Here is a 25,586-nt window from a genome sequence, read left to right on the forward strand (position 1 = left end):
ACTTAACTCAATATATTGAGTTAATTCCTGAGTTAACTCAAATTTTGAGTTAATCTAACTCATTTTGAATTAATCTAACTCATTTAAAAAAATGCTTTTTTTGCGGTGTAAATCTTCTTCCTCACCCACGCTTTGAACATAACATTGATGTGTAGTTAAATCGACTTCTTCTCGACAGGCACGGCAATGGCCCGTATAACATTCGTGTGGGTTTTCGGATGGCGTGTACTCTTTACAACAGTCAGGACAACGAACCCAACTCTTGCATATTCCATGGGTATGATGCCAGTCGGGCATTTTTTGGGCTGGCTGGAGCCCACTGAAAGAAGAAAACAAAAGTAGAAGTGGGAAGAAATTACGAAGGAGAGAGGAGATCACAGGAGAAAAATACGACCATACTCTTTTAGCACGGGAACAATTAAGAAAACAGTGATCAATTGTTTCTTTTCGTGAGCAGTTGGCTCATTTATCAGTATCAATATAGCCCCAATGTTTTAGAGAATCGCGGACTTTAATGGCCCGAAAGACAATTGACCACAACACATCATTCTTGTAGTTTTCAGAAAAGTCATCTCGAACCAATTTCCAGAGATTGTCATCTCGAACCAATTTCCAGAGATTGTCATCTCGAACCAATTTCCAGAGATTGTCAAGTTTGAAATCGGTAGGAAGAAAGGGGGACCAGAAACGGTGAAGAATTGGGGAAGCAGAATTCTCTCCTAACAAGGCGCGATAGCATTTCTTAGAGGTAAAATCAATGTCTTGCCACTCGTTGCGGGACACAATCCCGCGAAGAGTGGCAAGCGCCGAAAAACATTTCTCGTAATATGGTGTGGAGTCATGCGAACTCGGAGTGGAATTGTTGCGAAGAGATTGCCACTCCGGCCGAAAAGAAGCAAGCCTAAATCCTAGTAAGTATTTGGTTAGGTAAAAGGACTTTGATTCGGAGTTAGAGAGATTAAACACTAGAGAGGCTAGCTTTAAGGAGTGACCTTTGATTTGGAAATTGAAAATTCCGAGGCCACCTTTGTTAAAAGGTTGGTGGCAGGTCATTCGACTTACTCTCTCAATACGAGAGCCCCAAACAAAAGGCCAAATTAGCGACTTTACTTTACAAATAACCTATCGAGCGACGCACAGAACCGAAGAAAGATAGAGTAGTTTACTGATTCCTAAGACATTGACCAGAAGAGATTTGCCAACGAGCGAGAGAGAACGAGATTTGCAGAGATTAAGATGTTTTTCCAACTTCTCAAGTTTTGGTTGCCAATTATCCAGTTCAGTATCATTGCCGAAAACGACTTCTAGGATTTTCATTTTGGTCAACCACCTGAGGCCATATGGTTGATCGCTCCGTGTACGCCACGCGCCCAACCACATGGCCTCCGTTTTGGCGACATTTAGGCGCGCTCCAGAACCGTGTTCATAAATATTAGTGGTATCAAAGAGAGATGCCAACGAACGAGCAGATTTAACAATACAGGTCGTATCATCAGCATATACCCCAACTTTATATCTTATTCCGCGTGCGCCGGGTAAGAGAAAGCCTTCTATGGTGGGATTGTTTCGGATTTTACAAGCGAGAGTTTGAACATATAAAATATACAACAAAGAGGACAGGGAATCCCCCTGTCTCACTCCGCGAGGCAAAGGTATGACTTCAGTTAACCATTCATTAACGATGACTTGCATGTTAGAACCATTATACTGTGCTTACCCAGTGGTAGAATGATGAACCAAAACCAAAACGGTTTAAAAAATTCAATAAAAAGGTGCGATCAACTCGATCAAAGGCTTTCTCTTGATCGAGGCTGAGTAGAATGCCAGTTTTGTTAGTGCGCTCAATATAGTCTAAAATATCCCGCAATAGGCGTACGTTTGACGTAATTTTCCGACCGGGCACAGAACAGGTTTGAACAGGATCAACGATAAACTGTAAAACTTTAGAGAGACGGAGAGAAAGAGACTTGGAACATATCTTATAATCGACATTTAGTAAGGAAATTGGTCTCCAATTTTTAAGATCTTTGCGATCCCCTTTCTTGAAAATGACTCGAGTATTACTAGTTTTCATAGTCTCGCACATCTCTCCAGCTTAAGAGCATGCATTGAATACCTGGCACAGATATGGACCCAAACGGTCCCAGAACTTTGAGTAAAACTCGACCGAAAGGCCATCAGGGCCGGGAGCTTCGTTTGTGTTCATTTTATTCAGAGCGACAGTAATTTCCTCGAGCGTCAAGTCACCTTTGCAAGAGGATGCCTGATCGGACGTGAGTTGACGAAACAAGGAAGATAAAAGATCGGTTTGCATCGCGACATCTACCGGCTCTTCGGAAAACAGTCGAGAGCAAAAAGCTACGTGCGCTTTCGCAATTTCCTTTTGAGAGAAGACTTCATTGCCGTCTGAATCGTGCACTGAAGAAATGTGTGATCTTTGCGCTTTACTTCGCTGTAAATTAAAAAAATATCGGCTGGGGTGTTCGCCCTCTAACCATTTAGCACGGCTACGAATCATAATTCCTTCTGCGCTTCGTCTCCGGTAACATCGCAATTGAAGCATATCTTATTCGGGCATACATTAGCAAAATGACCGGGGCAATTGCATTTACGGAAGGTAGGAATCTGGCTGCTATACTTGACAAAGATTTGAAATATGCCGAAGCGAAGAAAACTCGGGATGGGCTTGCACACACGCACACGATAATGACGTAGGCCGTTATAGATATTAGGGGCGTAGGAATGTTTACCACGGCGGTAATGTAGCACTTCGCAGTAAGGTGACAGTCGTTTGATTATAGCCAAATCTGACAGCTCAAACTGTGCATCGTAAATCGTCAGGAAAGTTAAGGGCTTATCCACATCTTGAAGGACGTAATTTTCCGAATTGATGTGTAGGGAATTTAAACGAAGGAAGTTTTCCATGGCAGTTATGGACTTAAAAGTAACAACCACTTCGCCGTTGAGTTTTCTTTGCAAACATTGGATATCAGTCGGGTCTACCTTCGAAAATGCCAGCGCGTCGAATACAGAGCGGGCAGTCGTTAATTTTGTTTGGAGTAAAGAAAGCGGTTCTCGGCCGCTGTGGCGTGTTATTCTCTACAGGCCACACGTGTTGTTCTCTAATTGTGGAACTTGTGCCAGAAGTACGGGCAGCTCGTGATGTATATGATTCCCCATTGACAATAGACGAGTTTTCGGCATTTTCATCCGCGGCGTTCAAAATATCTTCGACAATCCCCTCTAAATTGTCAGTACATTCCATAATCAAAAGCAAGTAAATGAAGGCCCAAAGTGCAAACTAACCTCTAGTTAGAAGATTGGCATGGTAATCCATAAACCATGACCAACTTTACACTGTTTCGGCCTTCTGGGTCTCATCAGTGCAGTGTAGATTCTAGGATGGGGATGAAGCTATAAAGCCACCCCAAATGATTCCACATTTGTGGTACCATTTAAACCAGGTCAGGGTGCTCAAACTAGAAACTAGTGAACTTCGCACAATTGCACGACATGACTTATCCTAGTAGAGTGCTCAATTTGGACATAAAAGCAAAGCTTTGTAATGCCAAAGAGCTATATCAAAATATATATAAATATAAAGTGTAAATTTTTGACTTTCGGAAAACAGTGTTCAATATATAGGAGTAGAACGATGTATATATTGTGGGAGGAAAAGACAAATAAACTACAAGTTCATCCCTACAAGCCTGTTTCGTGGTTGCCCACTCATCAGGGGATTTAATGAGAATAATCTTTACCATCGCTTATATACAATATAGTATAATTTGTGCAGCGCGAAATTTAATAGTTTAGTTGTTGCGTAGGAGGGCTTTGTTTCTGTGGCGGCAGGAAGGCACGAGTTCATGACGTTTGTTTAGTGTTGATAGTTCGGGTCGACACCGCATCATTCCACCACGCTAAACACAGAAACTGCACCGAACTCAGCAAGCACATCTGGACCCTCAAAGACAACAACATGGATTACTTTATTTCCTGGCGCATTCTCTCATCACACTCGCCATATAACAGCTCAAGTAAAACTGAGATGTAATCTCTGCCTCAAAGAAAAATTTCTAATCATATGCCGATTGGCTTTGCTCCTCATTTGCGTTTCGATTTTCCGTGCTACAATGCTCGATGCATAAAATAATAAAATCTGATGAATGAGCATTCACGAAACAGGATCGCAGGGATGAAAGCATAGTCTTTATGTTTTTCTAACTCAACATATATATTTATATTTATTTCTATATCAACAAAACGTTTATTTTTAATTTTTATAGAGATGTTCGACAACCTCTACCTCAAATACGACTTGGTCTCTCTGTGTCCCTCGGAGCTGGACAAACCATCTTTCTTGCTGGAATAAATGCCACAGAAAATAAGGTGAGTGGCTATCTTACCATTCGTGGAATTCATTCAAAGATATCAATCTTGAACAAAGCGCGAAGGAAATAGAAATGAATTCTCTGGTATTTCCTTCCCTTTCTTCTGCAGGCTCTGTGTATCACATCAGCAGTTCTTATGCAGTATTTCCTGATGGCAGCTTTCCGTTGGATGCTGGTCGAGGGAAATTATCTCTACCTGTTTGTTGTGAAAGTTTACAACATCAACACCAAAATGTACCTTTATCACGTCATGTCATGGGGTATTTTAGCTTTTTATTTGTTCTTGTACTTTGTTGTGAACTATTTTGTTAACTAACTGTAGCATTTTGAGTCGTTTTCTACTTTTCTGAAAGGTTTCCCCGTCGTTATGGTGGCCATTTCATTGGGCATCGCTGCTGAAAAAGATGGGATAAAGAGCTATATTAGTGATGAACAGTAGGGTGGAATTTTTAATTTTCTTTCTCTCACTCCTCCTTAGTAGTTTTGTCAGTTTCAGTTTTGACGGTGATGTCGTTTCATTTGGGTTTTTTAGCTCTTCTCTCTTCGCTATCTTTTTAATCTGCCCCTTATCTCCATTGATTCTCCTAATGTTCATCATTTTAGGCTAGCTTCAGAAATGGGCTTCCTTTGCTATAAAGATCGAGACTTCGCGAACAATACACGATTGATCAGCTTGACTCATACATCATGAAACAAATGATTTAGTATTCATTTACCTACAATGTCTTTTAATGTATGGATGTCACTTTCAGATAAAAAAAAATTGTTATGGAGTGTTTGAAACTGAAATCCACGAGTACCTATATTTTCTCGCGCTCTCCCTAATATTTTTTGTTTTCTCCTTCGTTTTAGTTGTTGGATGTCCTCAGCTAACAATTTGATTTGGATATTTATTTCATTTGTGGTTGTCATTGAAGTTGTAAGTTTTGGATTAGGATCAATCCATATTTCTTTTGACATTATTATTCGAGATTCTGATTTTAACTTGAAATGTGTAACAGCCATACCTCAATAAAACATTTTATTCATCTTTCGTATTTCAGATCAACATTTTGATACTCGCTCGGGTCATAAGGGAGATGACTACAATGCAGCCAAGAGGAGAAAAGCAAATGCAGCAAATACGGTATGATCGAATTTCAAAATACGATAAAAAGAAGTACAGTTCCGGCCGAAGATCAGATTGAAATATTATCAAATCTGTTCTCTCGGTAAGATTTTCAATATTATTTTTAAAATAATATTTTTTTATCATATTTCCCTAACCTCCTCAGTTGTTAATCGATATCAGCGAATCATGGGTATTTCTGACTTACAGAAAAACTTTTGAAGAAAAGATATAAATTGATAATCCCCATATTTCAAACCATTATTGTCCTTCAGACTTGGCATTAGAGCATGCGTGGTGATGATTCCTCTACTGGGTATCACGTGGCTATTTGGTCTTCTTTCGCCTGTACACAAAGCTTTTTCCTACATTTTCACCATACTCAACTCCACTCAGGTGAGTCTAAAATACGATATAGTAAGACATTTTCGCCATGAAGAGATAAAATTTGCTTCGACAATTATTAAAAAGATATACATGTAAGATGATAAAGCTGAGAAGAAAGAAAAAATCAATGACAAACACCTTCTGCCGCTTTTATGTGATTCTCGTAACTTAAGAAGTTGCCTGCTTCATTGTACTCTAAGTCATTAAAACAAAAAACAAACAAACCAATTAAGACTTTCTTTGTATAACCTGATTTACATTTTGTTAAAAAAAAGATTTATATCGAAAACGTGTTTATTTTTCAAGGGCTTCCTGATTTTCATTCTTCATTGTGCTCGAAATAGCCAGGTAAGTTTAAGATGAAAATGATGTATTATGTAAGGTGTGGATAGTGATGTTTTAAAACTAATTTAAACATAGGGATGACATTGTATTCTAAGATTGAAACAGGAAAAAAGGCTTTCAAACGACTTGTCTTTCTGCAGATTAGAGAGAAATTCAATAGAAAGGTGAATACCGTTTTTCCATCTGTTAGCAATGGAAACTCCACAAAGAAGAGTTCACAGGATAATCCAAGTGATGTTAATGAGGTGCGGGTGGTTAAATTGCAGTCTTGCAATGAATTTGATCAGAAAAAAAAACAAGCAGCTCAAGTAAATAGATATTAATGACCACGTGAGTTAATTGTTGAGTGTAATAATTTAGGCTGAGTCTTTGTTGATCATCCAGCTTCGATTTATCGCTTAATCTAGGAACTTCTGATCGTCTCGTTGATTGAATAGATAGGCCTTTTATAAGATGCCATTTACTGCTGATATTTGGTAAACGGAGTCTACGTCTATGATAGGTTACAGTAACCTTTGGCGTTTTTTCAAACACTCACGTAGATGCAAGTGCCGTATACGCTTTCTTAAATAAAAATTATACAACTTTAAGACTTTCGCAAGTATCAGGAAACGTATTTCTGAGCTGTAAGCTAAATTGTTGGGTAGAATAGGGTTGATTAATATTATTGTAACTTTTTTAGCGGCAGTATGTCATTCGAAACAGTCTGTCATGGACGAAGTGGTTTGTTTTTGCTGTTAATGATTTCGCTTCCAAGGATTCTACGATGTAATTGGAATGCTGCATTATTTCATACATGAAAGTCAAGACTTATTTGTCGTCTAACAAGTCTACGCTTAACTGTAATAAGCGTTTTGCTGTTTTTTTTTTCTTCGATTTCTCGTGCGCTTTTACTTGCTGATATTTGAGAAGGATGTCATGTTTTCCCCTACGTTTTTAGCAGGTATTTTAAGAACTACTTTTAAAATAGCTTGTAAAATAGTAGTGGTTTAAACTGACTTTTGACATTAACATAGATAGACGAAAGAATAAATAAATGAATAAACGAAAAACTATACGACTTATAGTTTGTAATTCTTTTTACGGATTAGTTACATTTGCTAAAACATATTTTCCTCGCCTAACGAAACTCAGTACCCTCTCGAACCACAGTGTCTTTTCACTCACTTTGGATTCAAATCTTTATTGGGACATATAAAGAGATCAAAAGTCAACCGACGTTTGATGTCTGGAACAGTGATGATTGTCTACTATGACGCACTTTTCTCCCGATATAGCTATGACATATCGGCGATATTTTCGGCTATTTCCGCATTTCTAATGACCCCTCCCTTCTTCCCTTTTAAAAGACCTGCTATGCCCCTCTATCTCGTATATAGACAAAACATTAAAGCTTTCTCACGGTATGCTAGAGTTATATCACTCCATGGTTTCATAATCAGTGACCTGTTTCAGAGTACCATTAGAGTTTCTCAACATTCTCAAAAAACCTTCGAGAAAAAGAGAAAGAGGATACAAAATTATAATGATGCCAGGTACAGTTTAAACATTTTTTTCAATGCAAAGGTTCCCATCGTGAATTCAGAGAGCTCCATCAATGTTTCCCTGGTGTTGTTTTTAAATGAAGAGTGTAATTTTGCCTTTGTAAATTAAGAGACTTTTTTCATCAAAGCCTGGACTGCTTGTGCACCCTGCATTTGTACTATGTCAAGGTACGCTCGTTGAACTAGTTAGAGCGCGAACCTTTACTCTTTTTCAACAATAGAGACATTTTCCCATTGCACATCTCCTTATCTTAAATGCAACTATGGCTAACAAACCCGTGACACAGTTCCCATGAGTTTCGGGTTGTCTTCCACCTCTCCCCTCCGATTCAATAATTTTTGAGAAATACGCAGGTATCTAAAAAGTTAGCATTATTTTTACATACTCCCACCCTAAAACACTCATCAAAAATTAACGAGTTAAAAAATGTTTCAGGTTTGAGTTTGAGCTGTCGGTGGACGAATACTCGAGAGTTACCCGTGGGTTCGAAGAAATCAGTGACTTCTTTGGAGCGTAAAATTTGGTCCGATGTGTTTTTTAGATCAATATAAAATGCAGGAATGTAATTGAACATTAAGAGGGATTGAGTTTTGAAAAAAAAACACATAAAATAATCTTACGAGCTATATAATTATGTACTACAGTAGGGATAGACTAAGAAACGTTAAAAATTTTGAGCTACGTCTCCAAATAAAGAGAAGAATCAACATATAATATGTTGATATATAAGGAGCGCGGAACTAATAAAATACCTCAGCCTCCCGTGAAGACTTAAAATTGCATTTAGGAAAAACATGAATAAGTCGATGATAAATGCTGCGACAGTATTATAAATAGAATGATGTTTATATTAACGCTTTAAAAAAGTGAACATTAGTTGCGTCTCAATTATAAACATCCACCTCATTTTTCGATTGTTGCATTTTAAACGAATAGGGTTTTTCTTTCGTTAAGAAATATTTGACTAATGAACCAGTTTTTTTTCTCAGCTTAAAAGAAGATGAAATGAAGAGTAAACTATTCTAATCCAGATTTAGAAAATGCAAAGGGAATTGGCACGAAAGGGACGGTAAAGATGAGAACATATTACTGTTGGCCAGATGTCTTATGAAACTATTTTAAAACAGCATTTACGCTATAAAATATTTATTCTTCTTCCCTCAGGTCCACACTCAGCAGTCTTCATAACGGGAAAAAGAAAGGAAAGTGGAGGAGAAATAAGGAGGAGAACTTCATTTGCAGACCTCTCAAGACATATCCATCGGTGACGTGAAGATGGTTTTGATTCTTCGTTTTCCAGTTCAGCTAATGCTGTGCCAAATGTTTTCTGGATTTATCGCAAAGCAGTGCAGTCGTCAAACTTCCGTACATGGCATGCTGCTTCAACGACGCATATTCAAAGTAATGGAGACGTATACCTCACTTGAGTGTCTTACGACTTGCCGTGGCGACAAAAGATGCCAAAGCTTCAATTACGTCGTTTCTAGCAACATATGCGAACTGAATAATCGTACCAAGGAAGCCAGACCTGAAGACTTCGTCCCTAACTCTGATCGATAGTATTATGGAAGAGTCAGAAACGGAGTTTCGTAGTGAGCAAGAGAAGTAGAGAAAGTAAAGCATCACTAATTCGAAAGAGAAATGCCGACCATTCTGATAACTGACCGCAAGTTTTAGACAATAATTTTCTTTACATTTGTACCCTCGGACAGAGAGTTGATCTCGACCCTAAAAGTTACATGTTAGATATGTTTTGTACAATTTTAATATTTTAATATTCTTATCTATTTACTGAAGTATTGGTTCATTGTTAGCGTGCGTATATCGAGTTATGGATGCACAAGGGAAGTTTGGAGCGCACGAGAGAAGCGTAAAGAGTTGCTCAAGGCGCAACCTAAAGAAACTCTAGCTTCCTGAGCATATAAAAGATCTATCTCAATCGGAATGGAATCGAAAAACATTCTTGAAAGTTATAACACCTCGTGGCTAAACTCGACTAGAACTTACGGTTGAAATAGCTCCTTAAGAATTGGATAGGACTTGCGCAAGCGATATGTTGAAGTAATTATTTATCTGAATTTGAATTTATAAAACTCACAGATGTGTACTATAGTTTCATGAAATGTATGAAAGCAATCCTCAAAGTAATGAGCCTTATTTATGTAGCAGTGGAAATAAGGCCTGAAAAAATTTCAGGCCCGTACGGGTTTCGAACCCATGACCTCTGCGAGAGGTTGGTTCGTATAAAACCGAAGGGTTTAATACGAATCAACATAATGACCAGCTCCCAGTTGGCTTGTTAGCTCACTTGATAGAGCACTGCACTGGTATCACAGAGGTCATGGGTTCAATTCCCGTATTTGCCTGAGTTCTTTTTTAAGACCTCATTTCCACTACTATATGAGTAGTTCACACAAACTATTTATCTATTTATTCGCACTTTCTTATTCAACTTCCTAAACGTTTTCTTCGTTTAAGCTTTGTAAGTCGTCCACGGCAGTCAGTGTCTTCTTTCAAAAACAGTAACCATTAACATAAATTTATCATTATTTAGTTCCTTTGGGATCCATTCGTGAGCTTCCTGCTGAATCGTGTAAGGAGATCAAGGCCAGTGAAGGAGGACAAACGGTTAGCGGCAACTATTGGTTTAAATCTAACCAAAGTGAAGATACTGCTTTAGTTCACTGCGATATGAAAACCGAAGGTAAGATGATTAAGTCACAAAATACCATCTCATCATTCATTTATGAAATCCTTGATTCATACAACTATTCATTATCTTATCCCTTCCCCTCACCGATTCATTCCCCCCCCCCAAACAATCAACTAATATCACTGGTTGAATGAATGAGTGTCATAAAGTAATACACCGATAGCTAATGTTTTAATTATCAAACTAGTCCATCAATCCATCAACCGATTTATCGAGAAATTGACGAGGGAGTGTTCAGTTTTGTCCCTTTTTTCAAGCCAGAGTAAAATGATAATAACTTCGCGTTGGCGATGGCTTTTCCTCTCGTACATTTCCAAATTAATTGACACGGAACACATCTTTTAAATTCGGTTCTCTGGGATCAGATTCGTATCAGACCCAAACTAACTTTGATAACAAAAACGACCTACATATAAAAATCGCGAAAGCAATTACTAGTTTGTATTGAAAAAAATTTTAAAAAACGTGCATTGAAATTATCCTTATAAAAGTAAATTACGTTAGCAATACTGGTAATAATGACAATAGTAGTGGAGGGAAAATAATTGTGCTGGAGGACCCGGAGAAAAGCCGTCTGAGCAAAGACGAGAACCAACAATAAATTCAAACCACATGTGACACCAGGTCCGGGAATCGAACCCGGGCCACAGCGGCAGGAGGCGAGCGCTCTCACCCTCCTAGAAAATCCCCTCTCCCCAATTTTGGATATGTTTTTTAAAGAAATGGAATTTTGTACTGCTTTCTTACATTACACTGCCTTACATCTGTGCTACAGATATTGACGAATCCATGACTGCCCCAAGGAATCGGCAACATGTGTAAATACGATTGGATCGTACAACTGTGTTTGTAAAGATGGTTACCAAGGGGACTGAAAAAACATTTGCACGCCAGAAGGTAAGTAGTTTGACAGCATAAAAGTTATCACTAATTATGATCATGAATAGGTTTAGTTCTGCCTAACGGCTGTCGCCGGAGATGCCTCTGTCTCCCCTTCGTTCACCCCTTCAAGGATATTGATAAAGTCTTTACTTTTCTTGACTTTGAGTAAAAAAGCAGCCATTTTTAAACTCTTTCTGTCTATTGTTTTATTGTTATTATTATATTCGACTACCATTTAGAATGCTTGAGCTACTCAACTCTGACCAGTGGAACTAGGAAAATTACCTACAGCGCACCAGTGGGAAGCGAAACTTGCGATAGAGACCTCAGTCGTGGCTGGTTCCGTTTCCAGGGAGAAGCGGGATCGAAAATACCAACCGAATGTGTACCTTACAAAAAATGTGGCACCGACTCTACTGGTTGGCTAAAGGGTGGTCATCCGACAGTAGCTGATGGAAAGGTTCGGAGGGTGGTTTGCTTTCGCGGTCGTACAGGCTGTTACAAACATCATCTTATATTGAAGTGAGAAACTGCGGATCTTTCTTTTTGTTTACCAACTAACGTCACGAAAATCCTGCAACCAACGATACTGTAGCACTGAGTGATACATTTGAGAGTCGTCACTAGGATCAACTGCAGAAAGTTCTAGAAATTACAGAGAATAATGGAAGAGGGGGGGGGAGGAAGGAAGGAGGTGAGTTCCCTATACTACAAAAGACCAGACTGCCAGAATTCAAAACAGTTCTCAAATTACAACCTCAATTCATAAAGATCTAATTTAGAGCACATATTCTTTTCAAGAGCAATTCCTTACCACCTTCTTTTCAAGTACTGAGTCATTGACGGTTCTCTTCTCTTCCTCCTTGTGAACGCGCCCGGTTCGCAAAACAGTATCTATCATAGAATAAAAATGTCTTAATAACGATGACGTTTCGACGTTTGCCTAACTTCATCATTAAGTCAAGATGAAAGACTAAATGTACATTTTAATGTAGAAGGAATTTCTCCAAGGTATGAATGTTGTAGCAAAGTGAAATAATGATAAAACACCCACGTCAACAAGAAGAGCAAACTTGTAATACAAAAAGGGTGATAAAGTATTTGCACGTGGTGTCACGTGAAAAGATTGGCCCGAACGGGATCCTATTGATGTATTAACTTGCAGTTTCCTAATTGAGAGCATTTTGACAATCAGGCAGTCAAACTTCGTTTAAGTTTTCTAATGACTTGCTCCGCTCTAGCTGTCGAGTTGAGTACTCGACATAATTTGCATCGATATATTTTTACATTTTTTATAATGTTTTATCGTCAAATTATATCTCAAGTCCGTTTTTTTTGCGGATTTCAGCTCAATGACGCGAATTTAGGTGTGCAATGGAGACGAGTCAATTAATGTGATCAACAAGATTGTGTAGTTTAGTTTCCTCCATGATACTTCTTGTAAATAACAAATAATAAATATTTAGCTTAAGCCTATGTTTAGTGTAACACTAGTGTTGCAGGATACATTTAACAAATGCTGTTTCGATTACCTATCTTAACATCAATGTATCGTAAGCTGTCCCCACTTAGTCCCAAACTCCCATGGGTGATTAAGACAGAATTTCTCCTTACAATACCAATATGATATCAAATAGACAACTGATGAGAACAAAGGAAAATATCACCTAGAGGATTACTAGTTGATCTAATTCAAAACTCTCCCAAGTAACATCACAAGAATTGTATGGCAGGCAGTGAGAGGAATCACTAACGAGATCATGGGAGTGAAAGCGTTAAAGCACAACCTGTATGTATGGTGATTTTCTTTCTGAGTCTTATCATCACAATTACTTCTAGAGGTATTTTGTCTCCACGTCATAGTAAAGCATTTAATTGCAAATATTCTTCCTGCTAGGAATAATATTAGCGATTTAATCTCTAGGATTAAACTTCTTCTCACCCCAGTTTCTGGATCCACATTTACTTCAAATCTCTTCATCCAAGGGGAGATCGGTGCAAAGTCAATCGCATGACAAATAATTTACGATGCGTTTGCATGTAAATTGCATGGTAAAGATTAGAGGCCGGAAATAAGGCCAAGGGAAATTTAGAAATATGCATTTAAAATCAATGTATGTATACGTAAACTCCAGCAGAATTAGGTCTGCAAAATATATCATTAAAAAATATGAGGTATGTATTTGAAGTGGTTCTCAAAACTCCGAATGTTTAACTACGGCAGAACTTCCTTTGTTTTAATAATAAATGGGAATTAACCACCAAACATTAAAACATTTCCTTAATAATCACTTCAATTTTATTATTTTGGGAAAGATGTAAACCAGATGAGGGAAAATTAAAGAAACAACCAGGCAAATAACACGAAAGAAAATCACTCAAATTGAGATAGTTCGTGGTTGGTTTAACGTGACGCTTTAAGAGTCTCGTTGGACACTTTTGGAATGTTTGCAGATTGTTGAGCAACTTGTCATTTAAAGTCCCTTTCGGAAAATTCAGATGTTACCAGTCTGAATCTATGAAACTAAAGGAAATTTAAAGAAAGAAAAAAATGTTCACGAAAGGGACTTTGAACTAGATGCAACGATTAGTCAGGATGAATTTTCCACAATAAAACTAAGTTCAGGGTAATTGGTCATGTAATGCCTACTTCTAGGATGGAGCCCACAACTCCTGAGGTGGTGAGCCAGACGTATGTGCTAGAAGTCCGTGAGTAGTCTCACCGGCTTGCATAGCCATAGCTACATAATTAGACTATGACAAAAAACGTAAAACTACCGTATGATAATGTTTTTGCCGATATCCTTAGAGTCTATATAAATCTAATATAATTCGAAAATGTTGTTATACTGACAAATACTAGAAGGCAATGAAAAAAAAAAAAGATAAAAGCGAAAGAAAAAGAAGAAAAAATATCTATTTCTATAAAAAAATTTCAAAGATTGCCATTATCTCGTCTTTGAAGTCTAATGTGAAAATATCGGCTTGTTCTTTCAGAGATCATTTACCATGATAACAGTTATTCATTCCCTAAGGCAGGAAAGCCCATGAAATCCCATACCGTTTAATTTCTCTTTAAATTTCTCTTTTTAATTTCTCTTTTCAATTTCTCTGGAAATGCACAGCATGGATTATCAAACATTCTTTTTTAAAAATCGAGTTTCCAGATGGGATTTGAACCCACGACCCTCCCTGATCTAGTCGGATGCTCTAACCACTGAGCTACAGGAGACTCTATAGTGAGCAAGGGTCAATTAGTGGGTATTGACTGGAACCGCATCACGCAGCTACACAGCCAAACATCAGCTAGCGCATAGAAGCTCACTAACAGCATCACGCTGTCACATTAAAGCATCACATGCAGCCAACCAGCCTCCAAAGTGAGCATGTAAAGATGAACCCACGATGAACCATGCATCAAACATTCAGCCCTAAAAATAGACGGCTTTACATTGATTACATGACGAGCTTTCCGCCTTAAAAAAATTTATGCAAATGAGCTGGGTGCACACTTGATGTGCAGCGAGTCATTTGCATAAGTAATTAAAGCCAAGGTTTGACACCCCTCAGTGGTATGAGGTGTTCGCTGAACACTCCAGGACATTCGATAACCGCCACAAAAATGTAATTAAAGCTACCCTTGACTAAAATGAAAAAAGCCGCAACTTCCGATAATTACATTTTAAATCATTTTCTAGATGCAACACTAATTTGGTTGCACATTGTCCAGATAAAATAGTCAAGGGAAATTTCGTAAGATACCCATACGGACCTAATTCGAAATAACCTGAAGAGCGACTCACTAAGCTTATTCTCTTTGTCGAAACAATGTATAAAGCGAAACAAAAGGTAATTCGCTGACACAATGTCCAGGAATAGTCCAGGCCAAATGTCACTGCAAAATACAACACGAAAAATCACTTCCATGATCAACGGCCTATTTAAGGCTAACTCCGAAAAGCAGGTCTATGAACAGTGCATATTTTGAACTTTAAAGGTCCATAAACCGCATTGATTAAATAAGCCAGAGAATACACATCGCTTTCAACGGACGGTTTCCGTTCCGTCTACACGCTCTATTTTTATTATGACCTTTTAAATGCAGCGGTTTTGGAACGGCAGTACTAGTATATATACCGAAACACAATATTACATTTCGTGAAAAATTACATTGACGGATTTGCGCTCACAAACCACACGGTAAAGCGTTCAGGAAACAGGCAGAAAAATATGTAAAGCGAGAAATATTTCATGCGTGACAACTATTTTGAAATAGGGTTATGTCACCCATAAATATGTTTAGGTTACACAGAGTAACGTTCAGGTTACGACTATTTTTCTTCTACATTGATAAGCGCTACCTCAACCCATTCATGATCCCTAATCAATGCACCATGCTGTTTGACTATTTCTCCGTCTACTGTGGAAGGAAAAGTAACTCACCGGTGTACACTACCCAAGAGGGTATAGAAAAGCTTAAAAGTAACCCTCAGGTATACACTACCCAAGAGGGTATAGAAAAGCTTAAAAGTAACCCTCAAGTATACACTACCCAAGAGGGTATAGGGGAGATTATAATTGACCCGCAGGTATACACTACCCAAGAAGGAATAGAAAAGAGTAAAAGTGACCTCAGGTATACACTACCCAGGAGGGTATAAAGAAGATTAAAAGTAACCCTCAGGTATACACCACCCGAAAGGATAGAGAAAAGATTAAAAGTAACCCTCAGGTATACACGACCCAAGAGGGTAACCCTCAGGTATACACTACCCAAGAAGGTAGAGAAATGATTAAAAGTAACCCTCAGGTATACACTACCCAGGAGGGTATAGATAGATTTAAAATAACCCTCAGGTACATGTATACAATACTCAAACATGGAGGACCATTCAATACTTTTTCAATAACACTGCGGTTGGTGCAATACTCATTTAAAAAAATAAAGCGGAGACAAAGCTGCTAAAGGAGGGTAGCAAGACAGAATTAACTTATATAACCATTATTCTTTCCCAATTCCTAAATCTTGGTATCAAGCTCGGCTATTCTTGAATGAGTTCCCTGTGATCATTCGACTGTAGGCATTTCCCGCCAAATCTATCCGGTAGTTTACAGTCAAAAGAGACTTGATTTACCGTATCAACAACAGGAATAATAATTCAGTTAAGAACTCACAAATACATCTGCTGGAGATTTTCGCTGTTTAAGTAGTGCAGCACAGAGACCAAATGAAGATGCAACATACAAGTTGTTTAGTTGCCTGCTGTTGAACGAACAGCCTTGTTGACGGGCTTGAGACCGCTGGCGTGACACTACGTATTTCATCGGAGAATCAATGAAACGTTTCGTTCTTTGCAGAAGCATTCAGCCCGATTCCACATCTATTTTTCGTTAGCAGACACTAGAGCTTTTTCAGGCCGAAATTGGATCCTGTAACTCTTGAAAGTTCAGCCGATCGATTGAAGACTTCAGCCTCCATGATGAGATCGCGCTTAGTGATTCTGATCAAAGATTCATTGTGAGTTTTTAATTAATAGATAAACCTTTAACTATAAAATAACAATCACAATGGACGGCAGGTTCCTCGCCGAACTGTCCGTGACGCACAGGTACAATACCTGACGTTATGCATTATACATGCAAACGAAACAAGTGATCTGGATTCCAAACGCTAACGCGCGCGTTATTGTTCACAAATACAACAGACATGAGTAGCTGAAACTTTATACTCCAGTCGTCATCATCAATCCTTCTCCTGCCTCGTGGCACATAGAGCCTTCACAGAGCTTTTCCACTCTTCGATTGGTCGCTGCTGTCCGCACCTCCTCCCACGACCTCCAACCTGCCTCTTGCCTATTTCAGTAACTCCTCATTTATTATGGCAAGGTTACAAAATACAAAGAAATGCAAGGGTATTTTTGAAAATGCACCAATGTTTTGCCACGAATTTTAAATTACAGCTGAGGAGGCTACACGCATTTATTTCTTTTTTTTTGGCATTCCTTATCGCCTAAAATCTTTTTCTGAAATTTTTTTGTTTTAAGGTACTACTCACATGATTCAAGGGCTCGTTTAATTCTTCGTAAGCTGTGGGTTTATCTTCATAGCATGCCCAGTTTTGATTAACCACATCACCTACTGACTGCAAGTGTTAATTGATTCTCTACGTTGATGACAGAAATGATAGCGCTTCTATAGAATACATGCTGCCCATTCTTTCCGGGGCCAAAGCTCGTCATGATCTTTGAAAAGTATGTGGGAATGAACTGAAACAGACGTATCAACGCTTTCCTGTCGATGACGTCCACGAAAGTTTCTGACAAAAATAACAAAAATATAGTTTTGTTTTAGAAAGTTTTTGATCTCTATGGAAAAGGAACGAGTTCAAAACAATTTTCGGTGCTACATTATAGATGAGTATGGAGCATAAATTTAAGTCAGGTTCTCTTGATTGCAAATGAATCAGACTACATTCATTTTTAATCAAGACATCGAGAGTAGAGAGCTTGTTTCTTCAACACTGAAATACCGACTTAAATTAACGCGAATTTAATGGAAAACGAGTTTCGAATAAAGAAAATTAACGCGAAAGAAGAGGTAGAACTTCACATTAAAGGAAATTAACGCGATTAAGACACGGTCGGTGGTAACAACTGGTAAAGATTTATTTCAACACTGGATGCCAATAAATTTAAAACTGAACAAAACTGAGCCATCAGTGCTCGACACAACAGTACGCAAAATTCTAGAGATAGGGGTTAGTTGACGGAATCTGGCCATTTCTAGCGTTTTTCATGCAGTCCATGTTACCGGCTGATCTCCACTCCGATAAAATAATGCCCTTTCCTTTCGTAGACTTCTTTCATTAGCTTTCCGTTGCGGGGCTCAAGGTTGATAGCCTCAAGTCAATTTCATATTGTTGTAACATCTTTCCAGGGGTTACGCAACATTTCATCCGTGATACATGATACTAATTGCACGTTTCTCCATGTTTTTTACAGCTCCATTTGTTGAGAGGTTGGAGATGTGTCACATTTTGGGCCCCATGACACTGATAGTGTTTAGTTCTTTTAGTCGCTTTTCAACAAGCTTCGATGCCTGAGCTTTAAATGCATGCATCCCAGATCAAAACGGTTCTGGCGTTCTCGTCAAAGCTGAGCTTTGCCTTGGTTCGCTGAATGTAGGAGTGAAGAACATCATTTATCCATCGTAAGGTTTCCTTTTCGTTACTCCAATGTTTCTCGTTGCAGGACAAACAAAATCCTTCTGGAAAGTTTGTGGCTGGCAAAGATCTAGCTGTTTTACCTTGATAGATTAACTGGAATAGTAAAACAGATCCATCCACTGTTTCTACTAAAGTGAGAGTCATGCCCCGTTTGTCACTTCCTCCTTTCTTCGCCACGTGTTTTGAGTTGGTTTCTGCCATTGTTACATTCTCTGTTGTGACAAATTTTGACGGTAGTCGCAATTCTGCGCGTGAACCCCATTCTGGTGTACAGAGACTGCACCCACCATTAGTAATGCGAAATTCAAGGTTTTGGCCATATTTTGCCAGATCTCTCTTGATCAGACCTATCAGAATACCATACAAAACGGACAGACCAAACGTGAGTTTGGTACACGTTCGAAAGAGCATCAGAAAGCGGTCTTCTTTTGCAAAAAAGGAATATTCAGCTTTGTCGGAGCACACCCGCCTAACTAACCATACAATTGGGTGGGATAATTCTAAAATTGTCACCTCTAATCGCCACTACCACCAGCGCCTTTCTATGGAAGCTTGGCATATCAACTCCACTCACGCTCCTTTAGTTCATGATGATGGTGGCTTACTACCTGACGCTTATTTACACCTCGTTAGAAAAAAAAGGGCAGCTGATTAGTCAGCATATAAAAGGACCTCTTGTTGCAACGATCAGATCATCCCTGATGAAGGCACTAGAAACATTGGGTCGATGAATTGTAATTCCCCGGTTACATTAGTTAAAGCTTTAAACCAGAGTAGCATCAGACTGATTGTCTACCTGGTTGCTGTGTGAACATTAATATGCCTTAAAGACAGATATATAGATTTTTCCACAAAAACTCACTAAAATCATTGTGAAAATTGCAAAGAATAAAACACTCGGTTGTGTTCTATAATGCTATGTCTAACATCATTAAAAGATCCAAGAAAGACCAAATCTTGTAGCTCTTCAGGACTCCTTGAACCTAGTGATCTGTGAGAATGAAAGAAGTTGAAACGATTAGACGAGGAAGTGCTAAAACACCCTGCTATTCTCTAACAATAGCAAAGTCAAAACCGTTGTGCGAAAGGCGGCTTTGACCTATACTAATTTTAAGAGATATATTTAATATACTTCAGGCACAGATGACTGCGCCAGCACGCCCTACAAGAACGGAGGATCTTGTACACATCAGGTTAAAGGATTTTACAGAAGTTATTGTGAGACAGGTAATTCAAAAACAGTTGTTTTAATTTACCAACCGCGTTCACCACGTCACAATTTTAGCCATTATCGTCAAACTACAAGGCGTCCAAACCCTTCAAAAAGCAGTGATTAAGAGTTAATGTTATAGCCTATTCCACGCTTCGCTGAAAGTCTATATAAAATGGTAATGAACAAAGCCTTGGTTTGCGTCCCTGTAACTTACGTCGATGAGAATACAGTATGAAAAACTCAGTACCAAAAATGGGTAGAATTAGGATTTGAGTGAGACGATCAAAAGAAAAGACGACTTCGAAAGTGTGAACGTATTTACCTTTTCGCCAACTTGTTAGCGAAACCTAAGTGAAAACCTTAAAGAGGGGGACATTAGGATCTTTGGTTTTGTGGTTTTGGCTATTGTTTAGATCAGTTTTTCGATTTTTGTGCTAAAAAACGTCGGGTTTTTGGTTTTGCCATTCACTGCGTTTTGCGGATTTTCCGTTTTTAAGAGTAAATGCCTGCAAAAATTCAGCAACCAACGGCCAGAGTGGAAATTTTGTTTTCCCTGATATTTTGCCCATGAATAGGTATTGGTACGTAACTAAACGGGATGTAGTTTGTTTTCGGAAAGGCCGTTTCAATTTGGAGAAAATCGAAAAAATCTATTTTTGGTGTCGGCGACTTCAGAAGAGCCAAAATTCAAGACGAAATGGGTCGTTCTCAAAATTTCGTTTGCGTGCTAAAGGGAAGGAAGAGAGGTAAAATATTTTCCGATGCGTCTGTTTATGGAGGGTATTACTTCTAGTTTGGTGGAAAATATTCAACTTAGCAGTAATCTGAACAGGGAATAATGATATTTTAGAGCTGCTTTATTCTTAACCGAAAGAAAATTATATTTTAGCTGAAAGTCGCGATTAAAATTTTAGGCATGTGCTACACCTTGGTTTACCATGATACTCAAGCCATAAGGTCTTTAAATATTGTGTTAAAACGTATGTAAAAACTGGCTCGGGCAATTCAGTTTATGCTTCACACGAACTCTCGAAAGTTGAACAAAATTTGGTTGAAATATGGGACCAAAGTAGCGGTTTGTTGGTGTTTGCGACGGCTTGCCGCTACTGCCGAAAACTTAACTCGCATGAACTTAACAGATTTGTGTTTAAAAACAAACCTTACTGTCTAACTCTATTCTGGTTGACTTTAAATTTTTCTCGGGCAATTTGCTTCTTGGTTATCCTTCTTTCTTCTTCCCAAAATTGTGCTCCACGAGTCGAAGCAGCGAACCTTCTATAAAAAATTTCCGCGGAAATAGTTCGAAATGGCATTTCCGAGACCCTAGATTTCAAATTTTTGTGGGGGAGCATGCCCCCAGAGGCACTAGTTTGGGGCGCCTTCGGCACTCCCAATCTCCGCACTGTTCATACACCTTCGAAATCTCACGCTACGCTCTTGCTATATATGTAATTTAGTATAATTTCAGAGCTGAGCAAAGAGTTTCCAGCAATCTGATCCACTGCATGAAATGTCGAATATAAGGAGGTGTAATGAAGCATTATACGCCGTGTATACGGGACGATATACTGATGTATAAGGATTTTGTTGAATAAGGATTGTATACTGTTCAGTATATTTCTCTTTGTTATCCATGTGTGTACTGAAAATTACACTTTCCTTACACAAAGTGTAAGGTTAATTATACATTAATTAAATGTACTTAGAAAAAGCTCTTAACTGGATATATTTGGTGTGATATGATATCTTCTTGCCCACAGAAATTACCTATGGCAATATATTTGGCAAATTGGGTTGTTTGAAATGTCGAATATAAGGTGGTATAATGAGGCAGTATACACTCAGTAAATAATAATAATAATAATAATAATAATAATAATAATCATACTAACACTTTATTTAAACGTGATAAATATTTAAAGCCAGAGGCTTGTGGGGTCGTGTTATCAACTAAAAATATAAATAAAAAATGTAAGCAACTTCTTTTAAATAAAACCTCAATAGATATCCAACACTGCCAAGCCACCACCCCCAATCCAACAGACACCAACAGAAACCAATTAATTACCAATTTCTGACGACAAACGAAACAATTTACTGATATAAAACAGTTTAGATAGTTGAGGATATACTTGATATAATTGTCCTTATCCTTGTGTGTAATGAAAATTATACTTGACCGTACACAACGTAAGGTTTCCTGTTCAAGTTATTTCATTCATTTCAGCCATTGGGGTTATATTTGTTGGTAGGGTTACTGGTTTATTTAAACCATTCATGTACTTTGCATTGGCTGGGTTATTTGTGCTATCCATGCTGGTTGGATCATTTGAGCCAGATAGGTTATTTGTTAGCTTTTGATTACTAGACACTCATTTGCATTACTTGACTCCTTTGTGCCTGTTTGAGTATTTTTGCCAAATGGCTCCTATATGTTGTTTGGGTCATTCGTACCTGTTTATCTCATAAGCAGAAGTATCATTTAGAGAGTTTGAGACATTTTGAGTGGCTATTATTAAATTATCTGAGTATATCCATAATTGCATGGCTATGGAAAGTTAGCAGGTTGGGAATTCTATATGGTTGCCTCTTTTGTCTGAGAAACATGTACCAGAAGACAATAGTGAGTAAATGCCTTTTGATAACCAAAAATATTTATTATTTTCCCTAATACTTGCACATCTAACAATAAACGACCAACAATAAGGAAAATGTGCAATTAGACATCAGGTGATGGAAGCATAGAGAGATGCATGTACAACTGTACACTATCATGATTTCAACAGGGTTACCCTTCACTCATTGACTTATCAGACCTACAAAGTAAAAACTTAACATTTCAACCCTTTAAGCCCAATGGTCTACTGCTACTGATAATAGGCTGATATTTTGAAGGGAAGGTTGAAGCTGAACACTTATTGGGCTCAAAGGTTAAGTTTTTTAGATGTTGCAAAATTTATACTGAACAGTCAATCACCAAGGAGCAAGGTCTTGCCCTACATGCATGTGCCAATTTTGTTAAGACCGGGGTATCAAGTGAAAAGTTCCTAAAAATAGAAAAGAATATCTTTAAAGATGCAATTTAACATCAAGTGGAACAGCTACAATTACCTTCTCTTTTCCATTTGGAGTTTTGAGATCATAGTACTACTCAGATCAGCCACAACACAAATGCTGTCAATCCTCGACACTGGCATGAATGCTCCAACAGTTTCAACTTCATATGATGGCAAACACACTTGAATGGGCAAACCAAAATAAAACCTTGAGTGTGGGTGTATTTTTTACCAATGAACACAAGCCAGCGTGTATGGGAGGTCTACAATCTCACCACTTGGGAATCGAATAGTCACAGTGTGCTGAAAGAAATACTGTACAATTCCTGTTTATGAAGAAGGAAATATGCTTTAATAGTTGCACATGCAGTTCTTGCCAATTCATGCACAGGGTATGTACAGCATCATTGCCTTAGATGTTAGTTAGATGTTAGATGCTAACTGCAAGTGGTTTACTCAAAGGCAATTAGCCTAAAGCTAAAAACCAATACTTTTCCTAAACCAAACAAGTATTGACTAAGCAATCTCAAAAGTAATTTCAAAGTTTACCTTGTCTTAGATCCAACGAGTTTGGGTCCAATCCATTTGCACCCTGCCATCGTGCGAGAATGCAGGCAGAGCGTTCACTTCTACAGTATCGAGAGTCAAATCTCCGGTTATATAATTGCAACTGGGAAAATTGACGTGTAAATTTTGGCAAATAAACAATGCTGTCTTCTTTATGCAGGTAACTGTACATTTGTGTTAGTAAGTCAACTTCATCATATCATCAGCCATGTAAACATCCTTGTAGGGAGGGAGGGCTTGAGTGAAATGTTTATCCACAAATGACAAGTGAAAAAGATTAGGTCCAGTGTAACCTTTCAAAATAAGGCTTTCTCTATAATCAGCTGAGGAAAGAGCTTTCTCTTTGGCTAACTCCAGAGATCCTTTGGAAGTGGTTGATAACATCTCTTTGAACCCACTGAATTCTCCTGGCCAGGAAATGCTACCCAGCTGATGCCGTTCAAGAAACTTCCTCATCAATTGCACCTCTATCTGATGATTGTTTACATGTAGTAATCCTAATATTCCATTGTAGCGCTCAAATGAGAAGCACCAGAAGCAGCACACAGGGCCAAAATCAAGAATGCATTCACATAGATGACAATGGAGATGCATATTTGGTGTAATAACTGATAAACCATATAATTTCTCCACAGATTGACAAAACTTTACAATCAGTTCATCTGCAAGTCTGACCTGTGATATTGGTATTATGGTAGAACACAATATTTTGGAAGCTTTTACAAACAATTTCCAACACTGCAAATGCCTGTCTGGGAGGATGTCTTTTAGAGCAAATGTGGAAAATACCAGAGCCCAGTTTTTAAATTGGTCTGTAGTGAAACCTTTGAAGCTTGATGCTATTTTCGATGGAATTCGACCAAAGGGCAGAAAGCTCTGTTAACAAGAGGTGGCAGCGAACGAATTCAAAAGTAGGGGAGGAGGCCGATAAAGAGCCACCAGTTGGTACGCCCAAGTGGGCTCTCAATGACGAGTAGAGGGCCCATCTAAAGCAAGTAGAAGAGGATGAGGCGGCACAGAGGTCTATTAAATGTTTAATGCACTTAACTATTGAAAAAGGTGTTAATATAAAAAATATTGAAAAGACGCCTATTCATGTGTATCTTTCATCAAAAGCAAAAAATGGTTATTTAGTAATCATGGCCTCCATTCTAGAATTAAATTTCGGAGTTGAATGGGAAATTATTCATATGACTGATGCATGAAGTGACCAAAACCTAGAGGAGGATTTACTGTGCATTCTAACTAATAACGCTTTCGATTAAACTTTTCGTGCTTCAACGAACTAACCACATTTTTCTGTATCGTCTACAGAGACAATGATTCAGGACAAAATGAAGCGGACGACTCTGGGGACGAGCAAGAAGACAGACACGAGGAAGGCAGCTCAGACGAAGAGATAGAGATTGTGTAGCTCACCGCAAGTTTTTCGAAAATTGCCTTCAAGTTTCGTTTCTTTTTCTTTTGTTAATCTTTCATTTTCTGGAGTTCCTGATGAGAACGATGCATGCGCATGGTGCCGCTAAATTTAAATAAAATAATTTCACTCATGAAAACTTGCTTCCTTAATTTGTGTCATTTATAATACGCATTTATCTCAATTCAACACTCTATACTCCTTTCTGGGTTCCAAGGTTCAATGAATTTTTCTGCTTTTTTTAATATTTCCATATCATTACGTCGATACCCTGCTCGGCCGGGAGGCAATAAATCCAAACACAAATATATCGATTCGTATACCCCGTAAATATCCCGGGATTCATTCGTCTTTAAATCGTCTCCGATATACGTATACGCTGCTTTGTATCCTTAGCTGTAAGGAATTCAACATGAAGTATAAGAACCCGTACATCTGCCGAGTGTACATACCAGTATATCGCATGCCACACACAGTATTCATGATGTCTAAGGGCATGAATACTGAGATATAAGGAATTATACCACCTGTGTACACTGTCCTAGTATTTTCTTAGCATACCCTGACGTGTGCTGGTCATTATACGGACCTTACACATCCATATATTTACCGTATACAATTGCGTATACTGACTTTATACACCCCAAGGAAGGGTCCTTATACAGAGTATTTTATGCAGTGTGATTGGTCGAGCGGTTCCTTATATGATGCTACGTAAACCGCTCCACGCGGTTTAT

At 38.4% G+C, this 25,586-nt stretch overlaps 1 protein-coding gene, 1 long non-coding RNA gene and 1 pseudogene across 2 annotated transcripts; 2 read left to right on the forward strand and 1 right to left on the reverse strand.

The window, feature by feature from the left end:
- The first annotated feature begins 239 nt into the window (after positions 1-239).
- Positions 240-7,286, forward strand: LOC111325082 (adhesion G protein-coupled receptor D1). The gene is made up of 8 exons (XM_088750884.1): positions 240-4,389; positions 4,501-4,651; positions 4,745-4,826; positions 5,244-5,310; positions 5,435-5,517; positions 5,775-5,895; positions 6,193-6,234; positions 6,372-7,286. The coding sequence occupies exons 2-8, from the start codon at positions 4,528-4,530 to the stop codon at positions 6,552-6,554; spliced, it is 702 nt and encodes a 233-aa protein (XP_088607010.1). The 5' UTR covers positions 240-4,389; positions 4,501-4,527; the 3' UTR covers positions 6,555-7,286.
- A 1,660-nt stretch (positions 7,287-8,946) lies between these two features.
- On the forward strand, positions 8,947-13,559 carry LOC148738367 (uncharacterized). Its single transcript, XR_015997271.1, has 3 exons — positions 8,947-10,480; positions 11,265-11,386; positions 11,611-13,559. It is a non-coding gene; the product is annotated as an uncharacterized LOC148738367 (long non-coding RNA).
- Positions 13,560-22,387: 8,828 nt separating this feature from the next.
- LOC148738368 (uncharacterized) lies at positions 22,388-25,060 on the reverse strand (annotated as a pseudogene).
- Between the last annotated feature and the right edge of the window lie 526 nt (positions 25,061-25,586).

The sequence above is a fragment of the Stylophora pistillata genome, chromosome 2, assembly GCF_964205215.1.
Source record: "Stylophora pistillata chromosome 2, jaStyPist1.2, whole genome shotgun sequence".
NCBI classification, from domain to species: domain Eukaryota; kingdom Metazoa; phylum Cnidaria; class Anthozoa; order Scleractinia; family Pocilloporidae; genus Stylophora; species Stylophora pistillata.